The 20,804-nt window shown below is 37.9% G+C and overlaps 1 protein-coding gene across 7 annotated transcripts in view; it reads left to right on the plus strand.

The window, feature by feature from the left end:
- Positions 1 to 730: 730 nt before the first annotated feature.
- Ccdc88a (coiled-coil domain containing 88A) overlaps positions 731 to 20,804 on the plus strand; it is a 154,294-nt gene continuing 134,220 nt past the window's right edge. For 4 of the 7 annotated variants that reach the window (XR_001229208.2, XM_013350743.2, XM_005359161.3 and 1 more), the window contains exons 1-2: positions 735 to 1,436; positions 1,533 to 1,633. Coding sequence is in view for 6 of the 7 variants with exons in the window: in XM_013350743.2 (XP_013206197.1) it covers positions 1,374 to 1,436; positions 1,533 to 1,633 (164 nt within the window). In the remaining variant the exon portion in view is untranslated. Of the gene's footprint in view, positions 1,437 to 1,532; positions 1,634 to 20,804 lie in introns of all 7 variants that reach the window. The other 3 variants (XM_026785137.1, XM_026785138.1, XM_005359162.3) reach the window with 2 other exon arrangements.

Raw genomic sequence — 20,804 nt, forward strand, 5'->3', positions numbered from 1 at the left:
TTTCTCTCGAACTTCCAAGACTATTCTTGTTTAGAGGACGGACTTTTTTTTTTTTTTTTTTTTTTTTTTTTTTTAGGGGGGGAACAAAATCAACCCCCTCTTCTGCCTTCCCAAGATATGCCTTTGCTTTTTGCTGCAGTTTTCCTACTCCTTTTCGCGGGCGAAAATGCATGTTTAACAGAGCAAATCAAAGTGTCCGAAAGAGGATGTCTGCATCCATCCTGTTTAAAAGAGATGTGTTTCGTTCCCTTTCCTTCGCACATCAAAGAAGGCACTCCGGGAGGAAATAAACCATAATTAGGCATGAGCGAGCAAGCAGGCAGACCCCCTTCCTCAGCCTAGCCCATCCCCGCCCCCTGGGCCCTGGCAACCGTCCGGGGCGCGGGCGCGACGCCGTCCGTTGCCGCAGCTGCAGCCCCCTCGCGCCCGCGCGCGCGCCCGGTCCCGTGCGCGCCCCAACACGCCGCCAGAACGTGGGGGGCGGCGGGCCGGCCGGGGGCGCGCGCTCGGGGGCGCGCTCATGCGCGGTTTTCTTCTCCCACAATCCAGAGGCAGAGGCGCGGAGGGCGGGGAGTCGGCGGAAGGATATCGGCGCGGAGGGAGCGGCGCGCTCGCCCGACCGGCGGCGGGCACGGGTGTGCTGCGGCACTGCGGTTCTGGGGCCGTTACCCCAGCTCCTCCAGAGGGCGGCGGAGGAGGCTGGAGCGCGGCGGCGGCGGCGGCGGCGGAGCGCCCGGGCGTCGCTGAGGCACCGGAGGCTGGCGGGGCTCCCGCGGCCGGACGGTCAGGGACACCCAGCGGAGCCTTCGGTCCCGGGCAGGGCAAGAGGGCTGAGGCGAGCGCGAGCCCGCGGAGGGATGGTGAGCGCCCGGCGAGGGGCGAGCCGCGCCTGAGAAGGCGAGGACACGCTGCGGGCGGACGCTCCCGGCGCCCGTGCCCGCCGGCCGCTGAAACGCCCAGAGCCGCTCGCCAAGGGCCAGCCCGGCCGCCCCGCAGCCTCCGCGGCGCTCGCGATTCATCGGCGGCCGCTGCGCTGAACGGCTCCCTCCGGGAGCGGGGCCACCTTGACGGGCTTTTTGTCTCGTGCCCCGGCCGCTCTTCGCGTCCTCCTCCTCCAGATGCCTTTCTTCTGCCCCTCCTCTCCGGGTGCAGACACTGCCAGCGCCGGCTGCGGCTCCGCGCGGGATTTGGGCTCGTTTTCCCTGGGGGGTTTTGAGGAGCGAGAGTCCTTCCCCCTCTTCGATGGGATTTTCCTGCCTTGCCGAAATGGACTTTCATTGATTTCGTCTTACTTCTACGTTTAGTGACCAATTCCCTAGGCGTTTTTGTGGTACTTCCCTTTTTCCTCCCCGCCCGAATATATAATCTGTAAAATGGAGAACGAAATCTTTACTCCCCTTCTGGAGCAGTTCATGACCAGCCCCTTGGTCACTTGGGTAAGTAGGATGTCCTTTATTGTGTATTTTGCTGTGTTATTTGCGGCTGCAGAGATGGAGGTGGGCGTTAACGTCGTGATAATCCTTGTGTTCTAGGTTAAAACGTTTGGACCTCTGGCTGCAGGAAACGGGACCAACCTGGATGAATATGTGGCTTTGGTGGATGGGGTATTCTTGAACCAGGTCATGCTCCAAATGTAAGTGTTTTCTTCTTCTCTAGCTAACTTATTTTCTGTGAAAATAACATACTTTGAACTTAGATTTCACGTCATAAACCCTTAATTTGGTTCTTTGGCCAGAAAAAAAAAATCAGGTGGTTTAATTGGATCTTGGAAGGAGTGCCCATCCTGCTTATTAACCAAGTAGTTATACCTCCTGAAATTGAGAAACTGAATCTTTCACTCTGCCAGACCTGTCTGTATTGTCATTTATTGTCTGAAGTGCTGAAATTCAAACCACATTGTGATGTCTTTGGTAATTTGGTAAAATGACGGAGACAGAGAAATCTTGTCTACGAAAGAAAAAGACTTAACTGTGAAATTATGTGCAAAGGTGTGTTCTTATTAACCTTTTAAATCTAAGAATAAATGATTCAAAAATTGAAACTGGTAACATTTCAGCGGTGAAAAATTGAGTTAACATTGCTGATTGGTCAAGAACACTTCTGTAGCCAGCAATTTAAATATCTAAGTGTGATCAGATGACTTACCGGGTTATTGATGCGTTATTAAATTAGTATTTGGGGAATTATTTAAAGGTATTTTGCGGTTTATGTAAATAACTGAAGTCATGAGAGCTGGGTTAATTAAGTCTTTTGTTTGACATGTTGAGTTTCTGCTAAGAAGAAATGTGGCTTTTGAGATAGAAATGGAGTGTTGGAAGCATGTTAGTACCTAGATCAGAGAGGTCAAAGTGCCTCCATTTTATCGCTATGGTATTGTAGCACAGGTGCTCTGTAAGTACTTCAGTGGTTATCATTGCTGGTATTACAGTTGGGTTTGGACACTTCTTTCTTAATAGAGTCTCATTACAACAGTAATCTTGCGACTTTTGATTTGAAGATATTTCTGTCTTATATATGTGAAAATTGATGCAGTATAAAAACTTGTTATTTAAATTCATATTCTATTAATTTTGCACATGTCAGTTCTGTATTTTCCTGGAAATTATTTTTCTTTCTAGATTTGTGCTGGTTAGTTTTTTGTCATCTTGACACAAGGGTCATCAGGAAAAGGGGGACCTCAATTGAGATTTTAAACTACTCTGTCATTTTCGCATGTAGGCAAGTCTCTGGGGCATTTTCTTGGTTGCTTGACGTGGGATGGCCCACCCCACTGCTGGCAGTGCCATCCCTGGGCAGGTGGTCAGTTGTATGAGAAAGGTTTAACATTTTTGTTTTATTTTTTTTAAACTTAGTACTTGGGTGAAGAGTTAAAAACATAATAGCTGCTTTCACTTTGAGTTCACACTCATTTAAAAAATGTATATTTTGAAAATAGTGATGTTCCAAAAGAATAGCTGCCCGGTTCTCCCTAGCGCCTTGGGAGGGGACGAGCTGCTTTCTAAACCTCAGGTCTACTTCTGCGTTTTCAGTTCCACCGCTCAGTTTCTCTAAGTGAGTTTTAGTGTCCTAATTCTGTTGTGAATGACCTATATAAGGGAAATAAAAGGAAAAGAACTATTCTTTGCTTTCTTAAAAGAATAGTTTATTAAAATTGGGTCAACACAGTATGTTTAAGCAGTAGAGCAACAAAATACCTTATTACTATTTTGTTTATTTATTTTTAGGTACAGAGTCTTATTTTCCCTGGCTATATAGATCAGGCTGGTCTGGAACTCTTGGAGAGCCACCTGCCTCTGCCTTACAGTTTCTGGGATTAAACGCATGTCTCACCACAATACATTATTTTTATGAACTATATTTTGCCAATGGTTAGAAAATGTGCTGCATAGTTTATTCAGTTGGCTGCATGACTTAATGAACTCTATTAAAGTGCCATTTGAAACTCTGTGTCATGAAAGGATAGTTAACCTAAAGATGAACCTAATTAAAAACATTTCTAGATTACATTTAGTTATAAATTTGTGAGCAAGAATCCTTTGTAAATGAAATGGTGTATTTTTCTTTGTGTTCCTTATACTTGAAGTTTATTGAGCTTGGATCTGTGGGTTTCATTTTTATCAAATTTGGAAAAAAATGAAGGCATTGTTTCTTTAAATATACTGTGTGTGTGTGTGTGTGTGTACGTGTATGTGTACGTGTACCTGAACTTACTTGTCTTTCCTCCTTTTGGAAGCCCAGTTACATGTATATTAAGTTCCTAGATGTGTTTGAAAGCTTATTGAGAGGTTCATGGATGTGTTTTTGTTGTTGTTTTTTCTTTGATTTTGACTAGTCTGTTGTGGTATCTGTGAATATTTTCTATTATGTTTACTCCTACCCAGCATGTATTTCATTTTAGACATAGTTTACTCTGTAGAAAACTTGCCATTATACCTTCCATGTCCAGGTTTTTCTGTTTTATCTTTTTAGATTCTTAAACATGGGATATAGTTATAATTGTCTTATTGCCCATATATACTAATTGTGTCATTTCATTTAGTTGGTTTTGCTTGAGTTTTCTCCTCAGTATGAATTATGTTTCTTTGCTTTTGTATCCTGCTGATTTTTATTTGATGATCTTGTTGGATATTTTATTATTCCACAAAATATCAATATTTTGAGCTTTATTCTGGGATGTATTTATGTTACTCAGAAACAGTTTTATCTTTTCAGAATTTGCATTTAATTAATTAATTGATTATTTTGAGACAGGGTCTCTTTTTGTAGCCCTGACTTTCCTAGAACTTACTGAATAGACCAGACTGGTCTTACAGAGATCTGCCTGCCTCTGTCTCCCAAGTACTAGAATCAAAGGTGAACACATCCATAGTGGCAGTAAGTTTGTTAAGCAATACCTTTTTGTACTACTGAGTCAAAACTCTTCCAAGTACAGTAATTGGTGGGAACAGTAACTGTGTTGTTACCTGAAATAATTTTTTGGTTCTTTCAGTGACTTTGCATAGTTTCTTCACACTTACAGGTACTGACAGCTCAGAAGTCTGTAGGGATATCCTCTGCAATCTTTTTCTTGTTTAGCTCTCTTCTCTGTGATATTCTTCATAAGTATTTAGCTGCATTATCTCCAGACTTCATTCCCTCTACTCAGCTAATGTACTACCTAGGTTCCCTCCTCCCTGTTCACGGACTAGAGATCTTCTAGGCAGTAAGATGCGACTGTTGTTGGGTTCAGGGTTGGTACCCATCTATCAAGGATCATGGTTTTTGTTGTCCAGTATCTTGAAAAATACTTCTATGTTTTGTCTTCCCCCTGGTGCCCAATTGTCTCAGGAAGTAGAAATCAGCTTATATACTTTAATGACATTTTCGCTCTTACTGCTTTCATATGGAATATAGATTTTTTATTTGTTTGGATTTTGATTTTTTTGTTTTGTTTTCCAAAACAGTGTTTCTCTGTAGCTTTGGAGCCTGTCCTGGAACTCGCTTTGTAAAACAGACTTACCTTGAACTCACAGAGATCTGCTTGTCTCTGCTTCCCGAGTGCTGGGATCAAAGGCATGCATCACCACCGCCTGGCTCGGAATATAGATTTTTATTAGGGGAGACTTACTTTGGAAATGTTTTCGTTCAAAGTATTTGCTAAGAATAAGAATGTTTATTATGTCAGTGATGCTGGTGTTACCAGTGTGGACCCAGACTCTGAAAATGAGAAGGTGACTGCGTTGTGACGTTTTCTATTAATTACTTTGTCATAGAATTTTGTCCTTTGTTCAGTGATGTGGAATTCATTATATTTAGAACTAAATCTTGGATTTCATTGAGTAGCTCCTAGAATCAAAGAATGTCACAGCATTAGCCATCTTTAACAGGAGGGAAAAGCTCTGCAGAACTCTGGAATGATAAGCCAGCTACTGTCTATGCTTCAGGGCATTTTCCTACTTTAACTGACTGAAATGTTTTTTTTTTTTTTCCATGACACTTACAAGACATAAGACTTGATATCAATAAAGTAGAAACCCTCCTCTTGTGTTGTATCTCCCATGAGGGAAAGTGGTCTGAAGGACAGGCTGTGGTTTTGCACCTACTGTCGTCAGCATTGCTTGCAGTTTGGTTTTCAGTAACTTTCAGGGCAATGGCCATCATGTTGAGAGTTTGTTCATTGCCCTGCTCTAGACTGATGTCTTCAAGAGCAGTATGTAGTGATCGATGGTTCTCTGTGTAACTAATCCTAAACTTGAGATTATGAGAACTAGAGAAGAATAGGGCAATTAGTTACATATGGACATACATTTAAGTGTTTCACCGAGAATTATCTTTGTAATGTTAAGTATGAGAAACATCCTTACAGGATAAATGGAACTTAAGACTTTCTTAACTGTTTTTTTTAGAAAGATATGCGTTGAGTTTCCTTTAGGTTCTATGAAACACTTTGATACTGAGTAATAGTTTCAAATTTAAAAATAATATTTGAGATTTTATTAGGACATTTAATTCATCAGTAACAATTTGTTTTCATATTGGTGTGATATAAAGACAGAAATTATAGTTTTAAGATTTAAGGTTTAGACTTGTTATTTTAATAAAATAGTTAACCAGTTGTTGATATTCGAAAATAATCTTTCTCATTTCTGATTTTACTTCTATGCTTTCTTCATCCATATAATGATATTTTAATAATTTATAAAGTAGGTTAATGAAAGAGATCTGCCCTTAATATTTGTGAGACCTAGGGAAGACATTCATTTATAATAGGTATAAATACTAAGAGACTATAAGACAATCTAACAAATGGTTAAATGTATTTTAGCATTTTACCATGATTGTGTGTGTATATATATATATATATAATTTCTTTAAAGGGTTTATATTTATAATTAGTAAAATTTAGAATTTATAAATTGACCATTCACAGTAGAGCATGATTGAGCACAAACTCCTTTCATCATTCCAGGCTCCTCTGTTACCATAGAGGTTTCATGCAAAGGCATGCCAAGTGTGTCCAATTCAGGCTCTTAGAATCACTTTTTCAAATTGCTGCTCCTTTGCATTCATCTGTAGTGCATTCCATCCCAAGCACAGTCTTGGGGGGAGGTTAAAAGTGTCATCTGCAAGAGAGGAGTTGGTAGGTATCATCTTGTTTATATGCACTTCTTATTTAGTGGAAGTAAGTGTGTGGCCCAGTGAGGCCAAGAGTGGAAGTCAGAACAGAAATGTTTTGCCAGTATCTAGATACAGTACTGGGTGAGATGAATGAAGGGATGGTTCATTCAAAGGTAATTTCATTAAGTGGGTAGTTTCTGAGTGCTGTCTGCGAGGTCATGGGACATGCTCATTTCTCTACCAATAAAGTCTTTTATGCTAAGTGGTAGAAGTAGGATCTTACTACAGTGTTGGCCTAAAGAGGGAAGTGGTGTTTTACATGGAAGAACTTTTGTAGGTCTAGGAATGTGGTTGGGTAATATGAGTGCTTGCCTAGTGTGTAAAGTCCCTGAGCTTGAGTCCCAGCCCTGGGTGGGGGGAGACATTTTAAGGAGGACATAACTGAACAGGAGTCATAAGCAGTAGAAGAATAGAAGGAAAGACATTTTAAACATATACAGTAAACAAAAAGCGTGAAGATGTAAATAAAAGTGGTAAAATTAATAGACTTGAGGGAAATGGAGAATTAGCAAAACTATTGGTGAAAGGTCACAAGGGAGTTAAGATGAATACAAGTATAGTTAGGGCAGGCCCATTGAAAGTTCGGAAATCACATATTCATGTAAGAAGAGCCAGTCAACATGGTTGGTTAAGCAATAATCTTTAGCTGCTCAGGAACTGGGAAAAACATCTGTAAAATAAAATTTATAATTGGAAGTACAGGATAAAAGAAAATATATTACAGATTCTAAAGTGAGTGAATTCTTTTTGGAATATATTTTATTTTTGGTTAGCATACATCATGACTTTTTGTCTTTGTTAGGGTTTCTGTTGCTGCAACAAAGCACCATGACCAAAAAGCAAGTTGGGGAGGAACACTTCATCACTGAAGGGATTCAGCACAGGAACTCAAACAGGAAAGAATCCTGGAGGCAGGAGTTGATGCAGAGGTCATGGAGGGTGCTGCTTACTGGCTTGCTCCTCATGGCTTACTCAGCCTGCTTTCTCATAGAATCCAGGACCAGCTACCCAGGGATGGCACCACCTACCATGGGCTGGGCCTTCCCCTATTGATCACTAAATGAGAAATGCCTTACAGCTGGATCTCAAGAAGGCATTTCCTCAGCTGAGGCTCCTTCCTCTGATGACTCTAGCTTGTGTCATATTGACACTCAAAACCACCCAGTCCAGCCTCTTCAGATTTCATAAAGTTATTGAGCATGAGATTGTACACACTGATCAATAAATGGTCATTGTAATGCCATGGTTACTATTACTACTCTCAGACCTCCTCTGTACACAACTGAGAGTGTGAAAACCAAAAGCATCATGAGATTGTACACACTGATCAATAAATGGTCACTGTAATGCCATGGTTACTATTACTACTCTCAGACCTCCTCTGTACACAACTGAGAGTGTGAAAACCAAAAGCATTCGTCAGTACAGTCACACACACAAACACAAATCAAAGACTCATGAGTACTTAGGAGATGAAAGACCTCCTACATTGTTTTGACCGCATCATATATCACACTAGCTTGCTTTAGTTGATTTGGTAAAAATTGCTTCCCATGGCTTGCTCAGCACACCTTCTTAGAGAACCCAGGACCATCAATCAGCCAAAGGATGACACCACCCACCATGGGCTGGGCCTTCCCCCATTGGTCACTAAATGAGGAGATGCCTTATAGCAGGATCTCGAGGAGGCATTTCCTTAGTTGAGGCTCCTTCCTCTGATGACTCTAGCTTGTGTCATATTGACACTCAAAACCACCCAGTACAGTTTCATTATATCATTTATGAATGATAAGTCAAAATAATTGTACTTTGTTAATATTTTCCTCCCTGCTATACTCCGTCATCCTCTCACCTCCCCTCCTCTTTTTTTTTCTTTCTGCAGTTAGTTTTCCAGTAATTGAATTCTTTAGTAGTAGTGTGTGAGCGTTGAGGAAGAAAAGCAGATGGCATCAAGGGGCGGCTGGTAGACTAGAGCAGAGCTCAAACTTTTCCACTAATGACCTCTTTGCACTTGAGAAATTTTTCCATAAGCTTAGCTGTATAGCTGTATAGAACAGGTATACAAGACAAACATAAATATACAAAACAATAAATCGTTTATTTTAAAGCAATTCTTTGATATTCATATAATTATCATTTATTAAAAACAAAAGCAAATTCACGTGCTAAGTATAAAGATATGTTTACTTTTACATAAAGAGTAAAATCTTGGCTGAATACTTGATACTGTAGGATGTAAAGCATCTTTAGCATTTTTCAGAGATGATCATTATTTTAATAGGGCCATTAGAAATTCTGATTTTTAATCCCAAGCCAAAATTTATTGTCATTGAGCAGCTTTTTTAAAAAAATGAAACTTGACTCAGCAATTTTAAAAATCAAATACTTTAACATAGTGCCATATAAAAATACACAAATTTGGTACATTCTAAAGAATGATCACAGGAAAATATTAATAGTATTTGTTTCCCATAATTAAACCTTCATTGGTTCCTTAAGAGCAGAAAACAGTGTATATCCATTCAAAACGCTGGCATTTATGGCACACAATAGTCTTGAATCTGAACCAAGATGTTTTAGCAATGTGTTCATTGTCATGGCATGGTGTGATGACATGCACGGTGAAGCATACGTGTTACATCTAGAGTCAAGGCTGAAGTGCAGTTTCATGGCCCAGCAGGTAAGTGCTGCCAGAGACGTCTTGGTTTCATTACACATTTTATTTTGGAAGTTTTGGATGCTGTATATTCAGAAACCTTTCACTGTTGCCAGATTTTTTTTGACCTTATATTTAGTTATGTGACTTCCCTATGGGATTATAACCCACATTTTTAAGAAACTGGACTTAAGGAACATTTTTTTTTTCAGTTTCTTACAAAACTAAACTTTGTCTTACCATATGAACTAGCAATCCACTCATAGGAATTTGTCCCAATGAGGTGAAAACTGGGTTTTAAAGACAACATAAAAATATTTATAGGACCTTTATTCTTAGTTTCCCCAAACTGAAAGCAAACACTATATCCTTTAAAAAAATATAAATGTATAAACTGCTGTATCCATGCAGTGGAATACTGCCAATAATTTGTAAACCCTGATTTCAGTTTTATTACTCCAAACAGGGTTGTAACTCACAGTTTAAGAATTTGGAACTAGATGTTGTAGTAAGAATAAAGGACGAATAGGTTTTAAAAGAAACAAAATGAAAGGGGATAGAAAATTGAAGTTTGGAGGACTTGGAGAATTTGAAATTTGATTAGTGATGAAGGCCAGAATTTAGACAATTGCTAGCAGGTACATAAATTGACTAGAGTAGAAGTAACCGAAGTTGAGAAGAAACTAAATTCATTATTCTTTATGAAGCCCATGATCTCTTGGTTACCACTAGAGGTAGAAATGACTATGATTTCAAAATTAAAGTAGAAAACAAGGCAGTAATTGGCTGATTTATCAGTGCTTTTAACAATGATTTTGTATAAAAAACTTCTAATTTACAGGTTTTATAAATATAATCTTTCTCTATTTGGTTTTGAGCCTAGCCTTTAATGGCCGAGTCATCTCTTCAGCCCATAATCTTTATGTTGAAAAATAAAAATTTGTAAACTATCTTAGTAATGCTTCAGAAAAATGTGTTAATATTACCGTGTGACTGATTTTCCTAATAAAGGCTACAGAATAAGTTAAAATTCACTATGTCATTGGCAACATTACCAGTCCCCTACTGTGGACACTGAGAGGTGCTGGGTCTTAGTCTTTTATTAAGACATGGGTTATTTACAGAGAATGAAGGATAAAGAAGTTGTACAGAAATACATTTTTACAAAGTATGGTTAGCCAGATTATAAATAGTTGGAGTAGATTAGTGAGCCCTGATATTTGCAAGGTTATGTTTGACCGTGGAAGTGTGGCTACTTATGGAAACCAGTATATGGAAGAATTTGAATCAGTCCTTGAAGGATAACTGGGTTAATTTGCCTTTATTTTTATTACTTGCACCTAAAAACATTTAAATATATAAAACATCAGTGCATATAGTTTTGTTTGAGAACATTCAGTAGCTGTGTGTTTTAGTCAGTGTTATGTTGCCGTCAGGAGACACTGACCATAGCAACTCTTATAAAGGAAAACATTTAATTGGGACTTGCCTACGGTTCCAGAGATTTATTCTCATGGAAGACAGACATGATAACTGAGAGTTCAACACATCCAGTTGCAAAGGCAGCAAGGAAAGAAGAGACACTGGGTCTGGCTTGAGCCCACCACCAGTGACATTCTTCCTCCAAGGCCACGACTACCCCCAAAAGATCACACCTGCTAATCCCTGTCAAGAAGCACTACTTTCTAATGACCAAGCATTCAGATCTTTGGAGGAGACCATTCCCAATCACTGTATATTTGCACATTTGTTTAAATTTTCCTTACTGATAAAAGTTTGTATTTCACTCAAATTCATTTAGTGAATAAGAATTTTCAGGTTGTGTTACTCCAGTTACTCTTTAGGATGTTGGAGTACTTTTCACATGGGTGCTGAGTCTTGAACTCAGATGATCAGGCTTGTATTGTTGGTCAGCAAACACTGTTATCTGATGAGCCATCTGCCAAACCCAATTCATATTTTAGTTAGCTACTAGTGATCTTTGTGCCATACTTCTAAATAATTGTGAAGGTTCAAAGTTGTGTCTGTGCTGAGAAGTGTTAAGCACCTTTTCAGAGTTAGGGCAGTACTAATTTCAGCAAATTTTACTATTGAAAGAATAATCATAATAATCACTCTGCTTTATAATTATTCTATCAACTGTAAGATGTATAGTTGGTTGGTTGTTTTCAGAGAAGGTATCACTGTGGAGCTCTGGCTGGTCTGGAGCTGGTAAGAAATCTGCCTGCTTCTGCCTCTTGAGTGCTAGGATTAAAATGTACTCTACCACACCCAGCCCATAATTGTATTTGAGTTGTATTCTGGAAGAAAATTCTGATCTTATTTGTAACATGAGGGCCTGCTTGTTGGGGTTTCTGTCCCGCCAGGTTCCTAAAATCAAGTTCCAAAGAAAAATCAAGTTCCAAAGAAAATCACACAGAGTTCTATATTAATGATAAACTAATTGGCCCGTTAGCTTAGGCTTCTTATTAACTCTTATAACTTATATTAACCCATTATTCTTATCTATGTTAGACACATGGCTCAGTACCTTTTTCAGTGGGGCAGGTTACATTCTGTTTCTTCGGTGTCTGGACAGGACTGCAGAGAGAGCTTCCTTCTTCCCAGAATACTCCTGTCCTCATTGTCCCTCCTCTACTTCCGGTCTGGTTGTCCTGCCTATACTTCCTGCCTGGCTACTGGCCAATCAGCGTTTATTTAAAACATAATTGATAGAATACAAAATTGCCCTACACCACTTACTTGCATAGTTAACCAGAGGGTTGTATTGTTTTTTTGCAATGGAGAAATTTGTTTCGGTACTTAATATTAAAACTTATAAAAAGCTGGGCACGGTGGTATATGCCTGTAATATCAATGCTTGGGATGCTGAGGCAAGATCTCTAGGTTGCAATTAGCCTAGGTTACATAGTAACTTTGAAGCCTACATGGGCTACAAATCCTGTCTGGAAAAACCCAATCATGTCCCGTCTTCCAGGCTTTTTAAAAGATATAATCCAGGCTGGCCTCCAACTCATGATCTTCCTGCCTGTCTTCGGTATTTGCTTACTGTCAGGTGCTACCATAGTCATCACATTTTTTTTTTGTTTTTTTAAAAAAAGTGCTTGGGTTTGTGTCTATGCCTTGTGTGAATTCCCTCAGAGGCCAGAAGTGTGACTTGGATTATTTGGAACTGTAGTTACTGACAATAAGTTGTGACCTGTTCTTTAAACTCTTGGGGCATTTTCCAGCCTACTTTTTTTCTTTTAAATACTATGTGCAACAGTATTGGTTGTCCTCAGTTCATTTGGACATATTTTAAATCTTCTACCACTTACAAACTAGTGTCTCATTTTACTAGAGTAGAAGTGTACTAAACAGGTTGTTTCTCTTGTAGACTCTGCTGCACGTTTGTTTCTGTACCTTTCTTCTAACCTGAGTTTCAGTAGATCATAACTTTTGCAGTCTTGCTCGTGTTTGTCTGGACCTTTTTGCTTTACTATTTTTATTTTTTGCCTGTCTTTACCAGAACTTAAATAAATATCTTTTTATCTTGTCTTAAATTGGTGGCATATAATGAAATGCTTAGTATTAATCCATTTGAAGTCTGGTTTTTTTTTTGGTTTTTCGAGACAGGGTTTCTCTGTGGCTTTGGAGCCTGTCCTGGAACTAGCTCTGTAGACCAGGCTGGTCTCGAACTCACAGAGATCCGCCTGCCTCTGCCTTCCATGTGCTGGGATTAAAGGCTTGTGCCACCATCGCCCGGCTGAAGTCTGTTTTACTGGTAGGTTGAAAAAGCCCACTTTTAAATTTGTTGCCCAAAGACTAGATCTTGAGCAAATATGGCCCAGGTTACTAATGAAGGCAGGCCTCTCTGACTTTGTCTTAGGGTTCAAGGGCGGTGGGTTAAAGCTTCACAGATGGTTGCCATAACCTTATCGCCTTGTGCTGATTGTGTGGTGACTCACAACAGTCTAAGGACATGAGTTGATTTGCCCAATACTGTGGTTCTCAAACACTCTAAAGGCTCCGGAGGTTGTCTGTGAGATCAGAATTATTTTTATACTATTAAAATGCCATTTGCACCAACTAAGAGAATTGTGGGAAGAGGGAAGGCAGAGATGCAGTTGCCATCCAAGTGTTACAAAAGTACTGATTATGAAATAAAGGTTGGGTAGGTATGTGTGTTTGGGGCACTTGAGCTAAATAAAGAGACCTGATCTGTAAATAAATAAGTAAATAGTGGGTAAATTGTTGCCACCTTGATATGATCAAAACTTCTACTACCTTGTACTGGTAGTTAATAGATTCTTCACACGGTGCTTGTAGTTAAAAATTTGTTTTCACATAAAAATGATGAAGTAGTAAAAGTTACTGCCTAGAGTACAAGCTTGTCTTTTATTTTGTTTGAGGCGGGTTCTTGTTTTGCAGCCTAGGCTGGACTTGAACTCAGTGTGTAGCCCAGGCTAGCCTTAATCCTTTTAGTCACTTAATGTGCTGAGATTACAGGTGTAAGCCACTGTGCCTGGTCAAGTTTGTCTAGTTAATATACATATTTTAAAATATTTATTTTTATTTTAATGTGGTTTGCCTACAAGTGTCTCTTGCCTGTTGTTGCAAAAGTCAGAAGAGGGTGTCTGATTCCTTGGAACTAGGGTTGCAAGCAGTGTGAGGAGCCAGGAGGGTGTTTCCAGTCCTCTGCTAGAGCAGCCAGTGCTCCTAAGCACTGAACCCCTATTTGATATTTAATATGTCTTTGTAATGGAAACTATGCCAAAAATACTTGTGTTGCTTAACAAAGTATTGTTGTCACTAGAAATACTTAGATGAAATTTTAAATTGCAAGCCAAACAAGTCCAGGGTTTTTGGACACTTATTTTTGCTTGAAAGAACAACTGATGATGATTATTTGGGACAGACACATACTCTTAAATAACTTAAACAACTTTTTTTAAAGGAAAACAACTAATTGTATTTGTTGCTAAAATGATATCTGAGTTACAGAAATGATTGACATTTCAATATTTAAAGACTTAGCGTGTTTACTTTTTTATTTTACATGTATGAGTGTTTTGCCTGTGTGTATGTGTTACGTGTGTCTGGTGCCCGAGAACAGAAGAAAGTGAATTTCCTGAAACCGGAGTTACAGATTTTTGTGAGGTACCATGTGGGTGCTGGGAACTGAACTGAGTCCTCTTCAAGAACAAGTATGTGAATTTTATAGTTCTAATAAAGTATCTCAACATTTCAAATGTATGCATAATTCAGTGAATCGCATTTTGTTTTGACACAGTCTCTCAACATAGCCCAGACTTGCCACAAACTTATATACAAGGTTTTCTTAAATTCCTGATTTTTCTGCCTCAGTCTTTCCCAGCTCTGGGACTATAGCTCTGCATCACTATGCCCAGCTATAAAGCAGTATATTTAAAATTACCTGTCTATTAGCTAAGAAAACCACATACGTCCTTGTATTGTATTGTAGGTAGACCAGTGGATTTTTTCTTTCCCTCCTTTCTTACACCCTTCCCTCCTCTTTCTCCTTTCCTCACTACTCTTCCCTTTCTCCTTTCTTTCTTTCCCTTGCCTCATTCTTTCTCTTCCTCCCTCCCAGTGCATGGTACTGGACCAATAGGTTTTAATTTCAAATTAAGAAAAGATAAGTTTCATAATCCACATTGCAAATAAGTGTTAAGATAGCAGTACCTCTTACTGGATTTTGAGAGCATCAAATAGTAATATCAATACAATTTGAAAAGGCTATAATATATGACTACATCATTCTTCTGGTTGTATGTTTGCATGAAAATAAATTTTTTCTTTTTATACTTTAAGCAAAACAGTGTATAAACACACTGAATACAGATGCACATAGTTGATTTCCTGAAATCAGGAAAGAAAGAAAGAAAGAAAGAAAGAAAGAAAGAGAGAAAGAAAGAAAGAAAGAAAGGAGAAAGATAGCATAGCTCTCCTGGTATTTTATACAGTTATGCAACACCCAAAGGTAAGACCTGTATGGCATTGGACTTCTATGATTGCTGTATCTCTGTGAAGTTTTCAAAATCACTGCTTCTGTGTGTTAAATGAGGGACTGTGAGGCTGCACTTGATAGATCTTTCTGGGCCAATGAGAGAAACCAAGATTTTTTTTTTATCTTTTGAAGAAATAATTTGATATATCTGAAAATACGCCTGTAATCTCTGTAATAGTTATATTATGTATCTTTCCAAGAGTTACTGTAAACACACACACACACACACACACACACACACACACACACACACACGTCGTTAATGTTTGGTTATATTGTTGCCATGCACAGTGAGTAAGTTTATGAGAAGGTTAGAGGGGAAATTAAACCAAAGGACTTTTTTTTTTTTTAAGTAACTTTTCTTCCTGATCATACTCAAGGAAGAGCTATTTAGTATTTAAATAATTCTTAATGGTGATGATATTTATCTAGTTGTTTTCATAAAGCAAAATTTTGGTTTATGTGTGTTTTAATTTAGATATATGAATCAGTTATTTCAAATGTTTCATAATTAAATACAAATGTCCATATTTACAAAATGTAAAATTATCACAAAAATAAAAACAAATTGTATACAGGTATTTTTAAGTTACAGGGGCGTGATCACAAAAATGTACACAACAAAAATGTACACAAATTTAGCAGCATACTGAAGCATTGGTGGTTAAGCACCAACGTTTAAGTACCAGCACAGAACAGATGGCCTGAGAGGAGACACAACAGGCCTGGAGTCTGGAGAGAAGAGCATAACACCATTAAAACTATCAGGTTTCTGTTTTTCATAGATATAGTCAATGAAGAGATAAAGATGTAATCCTGGTTTGTACCCCTGAAAAGTTTAGACTACTCATGTTGTAAATGTGCCGATCTTTCCTTTACATTTTTCTTAATTATAAAATGTATGTGGGCAGTGGTAGGTAACATACTTACCTGCATACTCTTTAATTGGAATTGGCGCAGCATATTGTAAGTGATTTAAATATGATCACTTGCTTGAGGCTCTGTTTTACTGACAGATTGGTTTAACCTCTTACAAGACCTTTTTTGAGCTATATTGCTAGGCTGTTTGCCACTAGAACATTCTTTTTCTCGTGAAAAGAGATGGGCAGTCTGTGATTAGGTTGTTTGCAAATAGCTGTGTTTGATTGGAAAGGAATTGTTCATCTTGTACATGTTACATGTGTAGCATTTAGAGACTAATCTTTTTTAAAAGTCTTTTCTAAAAATAATATAAGAATTTTTTATTATTAATTTTTTAGCATTTGAAATATTGAAATGAAAGATAGGCTATTTAGAATACTTAATATACTATATAGTTTTCTTTTAGAAAATTCTGGAGTATTTTAAAGAATATTTTACTGAGATTTTTATACGTATATATAAGTATACATATATATTTAAATAACAAAATATACAAAGGAATGGGGGTATTTATGTCTATCTAAGGTATATTTTTTTTTCTTTTCCGTTTTTTTTTTTTTTTTGGTTTTTCGAGACAGAGTTTCTGTGTAGCTTTGGTGCCTGTCCTGGAACTAGCTCTTGTAGACCAGGCTGGCCTCGAACTCCCAGAGATCCGCCTGCCTCTGCCTCCTGAGTGCTGGGATTAGAGGCGTGTGCCACCACCGCCCGGCCTAAGGTATATTCTTTATAGATTAGTTGTTGGTTAGAATTCTTAGGTTCTGTATAAGGGATAGTATGGCTTCATAAGTGTGTGCTTCAGCTACATAACTATCAAACAGAATTACTAGTATTTGCCCCTAGGAGTAAATAAAATGGATAAGGTTCATAAAGCAGAAAGGTTTTTTGGTTGCTTTTCAGTATTTTTAAAAAATGTGTTTACATGGTTAAAGGCTTATAGTGAAAACCAGTGCTCCTCTGTTATACCCCTCCTCTCATCTCACTGCAGATCTCCGGCAAAAGAAGTTACAGGCTTTTTATAAGTAGTATTTTTTTTTCTGTTTCTAGACACACACAGAGACACAGATACACGTGTATATGTTTGCACACAAAGTACTTTCTCTCTGGCAAACAATAGAAAAGTACTGTTTACAGAGAAGTTATGTAGAATAAGAGTACCCATATATCTACCTATTTTTATGTGTTCATGTATCATTTTTAAACTTTGATCTATTGACTTCTTTTAGTAGTATGTAGTAATCTGTGTTTTTCCTTATCATATCCTTCTAACATGGTTTTCACAGGATAGACAGCAATCAGTTTCTACATTATTGTTACTATAAAATAGTTAGTACACAACTAGGTATTTCTTTTCCTGGAGTTACTGAAATTGATATTTTTGTGCGTGTGATTCTCCATAAATTCATCCTTTAAAAGTAAAATATTTTTCATGGGTTTAAGATTTGAGGCTCTTTTCTTGTGGACTATTTTACCCAAGAGCAATATTTATCACATAAAGAATCACATCCTTGGGGTGAAAAGGTTTGTTTTCCATGACCCTAACATATGTCAGTGTGACTCAAAATTAGGTATGCATCACATCAGAAACCTGAGCCCTATAATTGAAAGTTTATTGCTCTGTCTACTCAAGCCTAGGGTGCTTAATGACTATTCTATTTTCCAAGTCCAGAAAGTTTATGATTTTAGAACAGTGATGTAATATCCACTTACTCTAATCAGGTAGGAACCTCTCTATTTTCATAATAAAAAGAGCATTCAGTTAGATACAGGATAGATAGAAAACTAAAGCTAGTAGGGTTCAGCCTTATTCAAGTAACTCTACTTTCTGTTGGACACTTTTCAAGTCTGGGTAATCATATAAATTTCCTCAGATTTCATGTGTGTACTTAACAGATTTGTTCGTACAAAACAGTTTTAATGAAACAAATTTATTTTTTTAAATCCCTTTTCTTAAAGAGCCCTGTTGAATATAAGGATTAATTTTAGGTGTTCTTTCCCCACTGTTTTGCTTTTTCTAGCTTAACTTGTCATTTTTATTTCCCCTCTAGTTTCTAAAATAATTTTCTCTCATATCATTAATACATAAAATGTTGGGGATTAGTACTCTGAACTCTCAGGATGCTGGGGTAGGAGGATTATGAGTTTGAAACTAGCTTGGACTACATAGTGAGATCCCATGTTAAAAAAACAACTCCCTTTTGTAGATTTAGAATTATCTTGATTGTTTAAAGCAGTTTTTCTCAGAAGCTTAATAGAAAAAAAAAACAAATTGTTTTTAACATGAAGTTCTTGAAATATTTTGGTCAAACCAAAAGTTAAGGTATGAATACATGGAAGTTCTTAGAAGAGCAAAAAGAATTTTGAGATGTCATGTGTAAATGTTGGGTATGACTTTTAAAACTTTGAGGTTTGGGTATGTCCTTGTCATGGTCAAGGCATGGAATTATAATATATATGGAATTATTATTATTAAGTATGTACAGTTATTTTAGTATCTATACGTTTTCAGTAGTGACATTGAAATTATATTGTTAGATTTAAATAACCCATATTCATAATAAAACATCTTTGTGATGGCAACTGGCAGGAAAAAGCAAGTACATCATCTTTAGCTTGACTGCCTACTGTGGAAACAGAATTGGAATATCTCAAAAATAAAATAAATGGTGATTTATTATTTACTTGGGTTTTGTAGATGATATTGATGGAACTTCCTATTGGCCTTTTGTTTCCCTAAGTGAGAATAAAGTCAAAGAGCTCAGTAGATCTAAGTAGAGTGTAAATTTGGAATTCAGTTTAGTGGTTTATATTACTTCTAGGTATCAGTAAAATATTTTCTAGTTCTAAAGATTGTCAGTGTATGAATACAAATGATCAAGGTTATGAAATGCATAAAAGGCCTCAGATATATAATGCAAATTTATATGAAAGCTTGAAGGTAGCTAGAGAGCTGTGGTATTTACTGGATGCTTATGGTTGCAAATAAAGTGTGTTTACACATAGGCATATCTAATATTTTGTTTTGTTGCGAACATAGAAAAAGATTTCCTCCAGATTTCTGCAGTTGTAACCGTGACTTTCTGACCATGCTTCTGTTGTCTTTGTTTGCTATTATGTGCAATCTGACTTCTGGGATAAAGTATCATTTTTATAAGGAACTAGTTCTAATTGGTCATTTTACTTCAAAGACTTAGCGAATTTTCTATTTAAATTCTCATTTGCCTTGGGCTGTTTGTCTTTATTCATTGTTCTCTTGTTGTAAGCATAGGCCAGTCACAGGTTTAACCTGTCTTAGCAATATTCAATATTTTGCTTTGCATACCCCATACCTTGATTTAGGAATCTTGTTATTCAGTAGAATAATTGTCATCAGTATTTACTTTGTGTGAGATAAAAGTATGAGTGGGGAGTGACTGTTTCAGGCTGCCAAGTAGATTGGAGAATGACAAATTAAAAGAATTGATATTAGAAAGCAACTATTAAAACAGTTGTTGTGTAGTCAGTGATTATTTTTATTTAATCAGCAGTGTTTGTGTCTGGAATTATGCCCTTAGAAATAAAATGTTATGAGGTACTGTGCTTCTCTCAGGGAGCTTTCAGGTTAAATGAGAGACCAAGAGTCAGAAAAACAGGATAAAATTATGTACCAAGTCAGGGAACAGTTATTATACCATGACTTAGACCTGAAAGAATATGTAGTCTAGGATTTGGGGGATTATTCTTAGGAAATATAACAGGAAACTCTCCATATTAACATGGAGGGATTGGAGAAAACCCTGGCAGAGTGAAGTCCTGGGCGAATGTGTGGTGTTAATAAGAGCTGGCCACGTTAATGACCTGTAGCCTCAGACCCATGGAGGAATGGCAAAGCCTTCCTCTTTCCTCTGGTCCACGTGTGGATGTTGACAGTGTGTGTAGAAAATGTCTTCCATGGTTTTCTCCCCGTGAATGTTTATGACCTAAAGACTGCAGACTGGCTAAACCCTGCTTTCTTGTTTATCTGTGTGTAATAACTTTTATCTCCTGTTCTGCCGTATGCAGTATCCTGCCTCTCTGTTCAAATCCATGCTGAGTGGGAGTGCTGAGACTTCTCCAGCTAGAGCCCAGCCCACCAGCTTTCTGCCTGTGCATCTCTGTCTGCCTGTCTTTGTCTTCATTCCCCTGTTGCTCCCAGTTATATTTATCCTGACAGTCAGGATATATAACATTGGACATGGCATTAACATATTAAAAGAAAAGGATCAGACTAGATTTCAAAAATAGACCTGTACTTGGAAGTTGGGTATATCATTAACTCTTTAATAAGTGGTATTGAGGTAGTTGGAGAAAAGCTACAATTTTTTTTCAGGAACTTTTAAGACTGATTAATAGACAGCCCTTATATAGTGATAGGGGTGAGCAGGCCTGCTTTTCATCCCACCCGGCTCCTGCATGGCTAGCTTTACACCCGAAATTACAACATGGAAACTGTATTCATTTAAACACTGCCTGGCCCGTTAGTTCTAACCTCTTATTGGCTAATTCTCACATCTTGATTAACCCATTTCTAATAATCTGTGTAGC

The sequence above is a fragment of the Microtus ochrogaster genome, linkage group LG1, assembly GCF_000317375.1.
Source record: "Microtus ochrogaster isolate Prairie Vole_2 linkage group LG1, MicOch1.0, whole genome shotgun sequence".
In the NCBI taxonomy this organism is placed as follows: Eukaryota; Metazoa; Chordata; class Mammalia; order Rodentia; family Cricetidae; genus Microtus; species Microtus ochrogaster.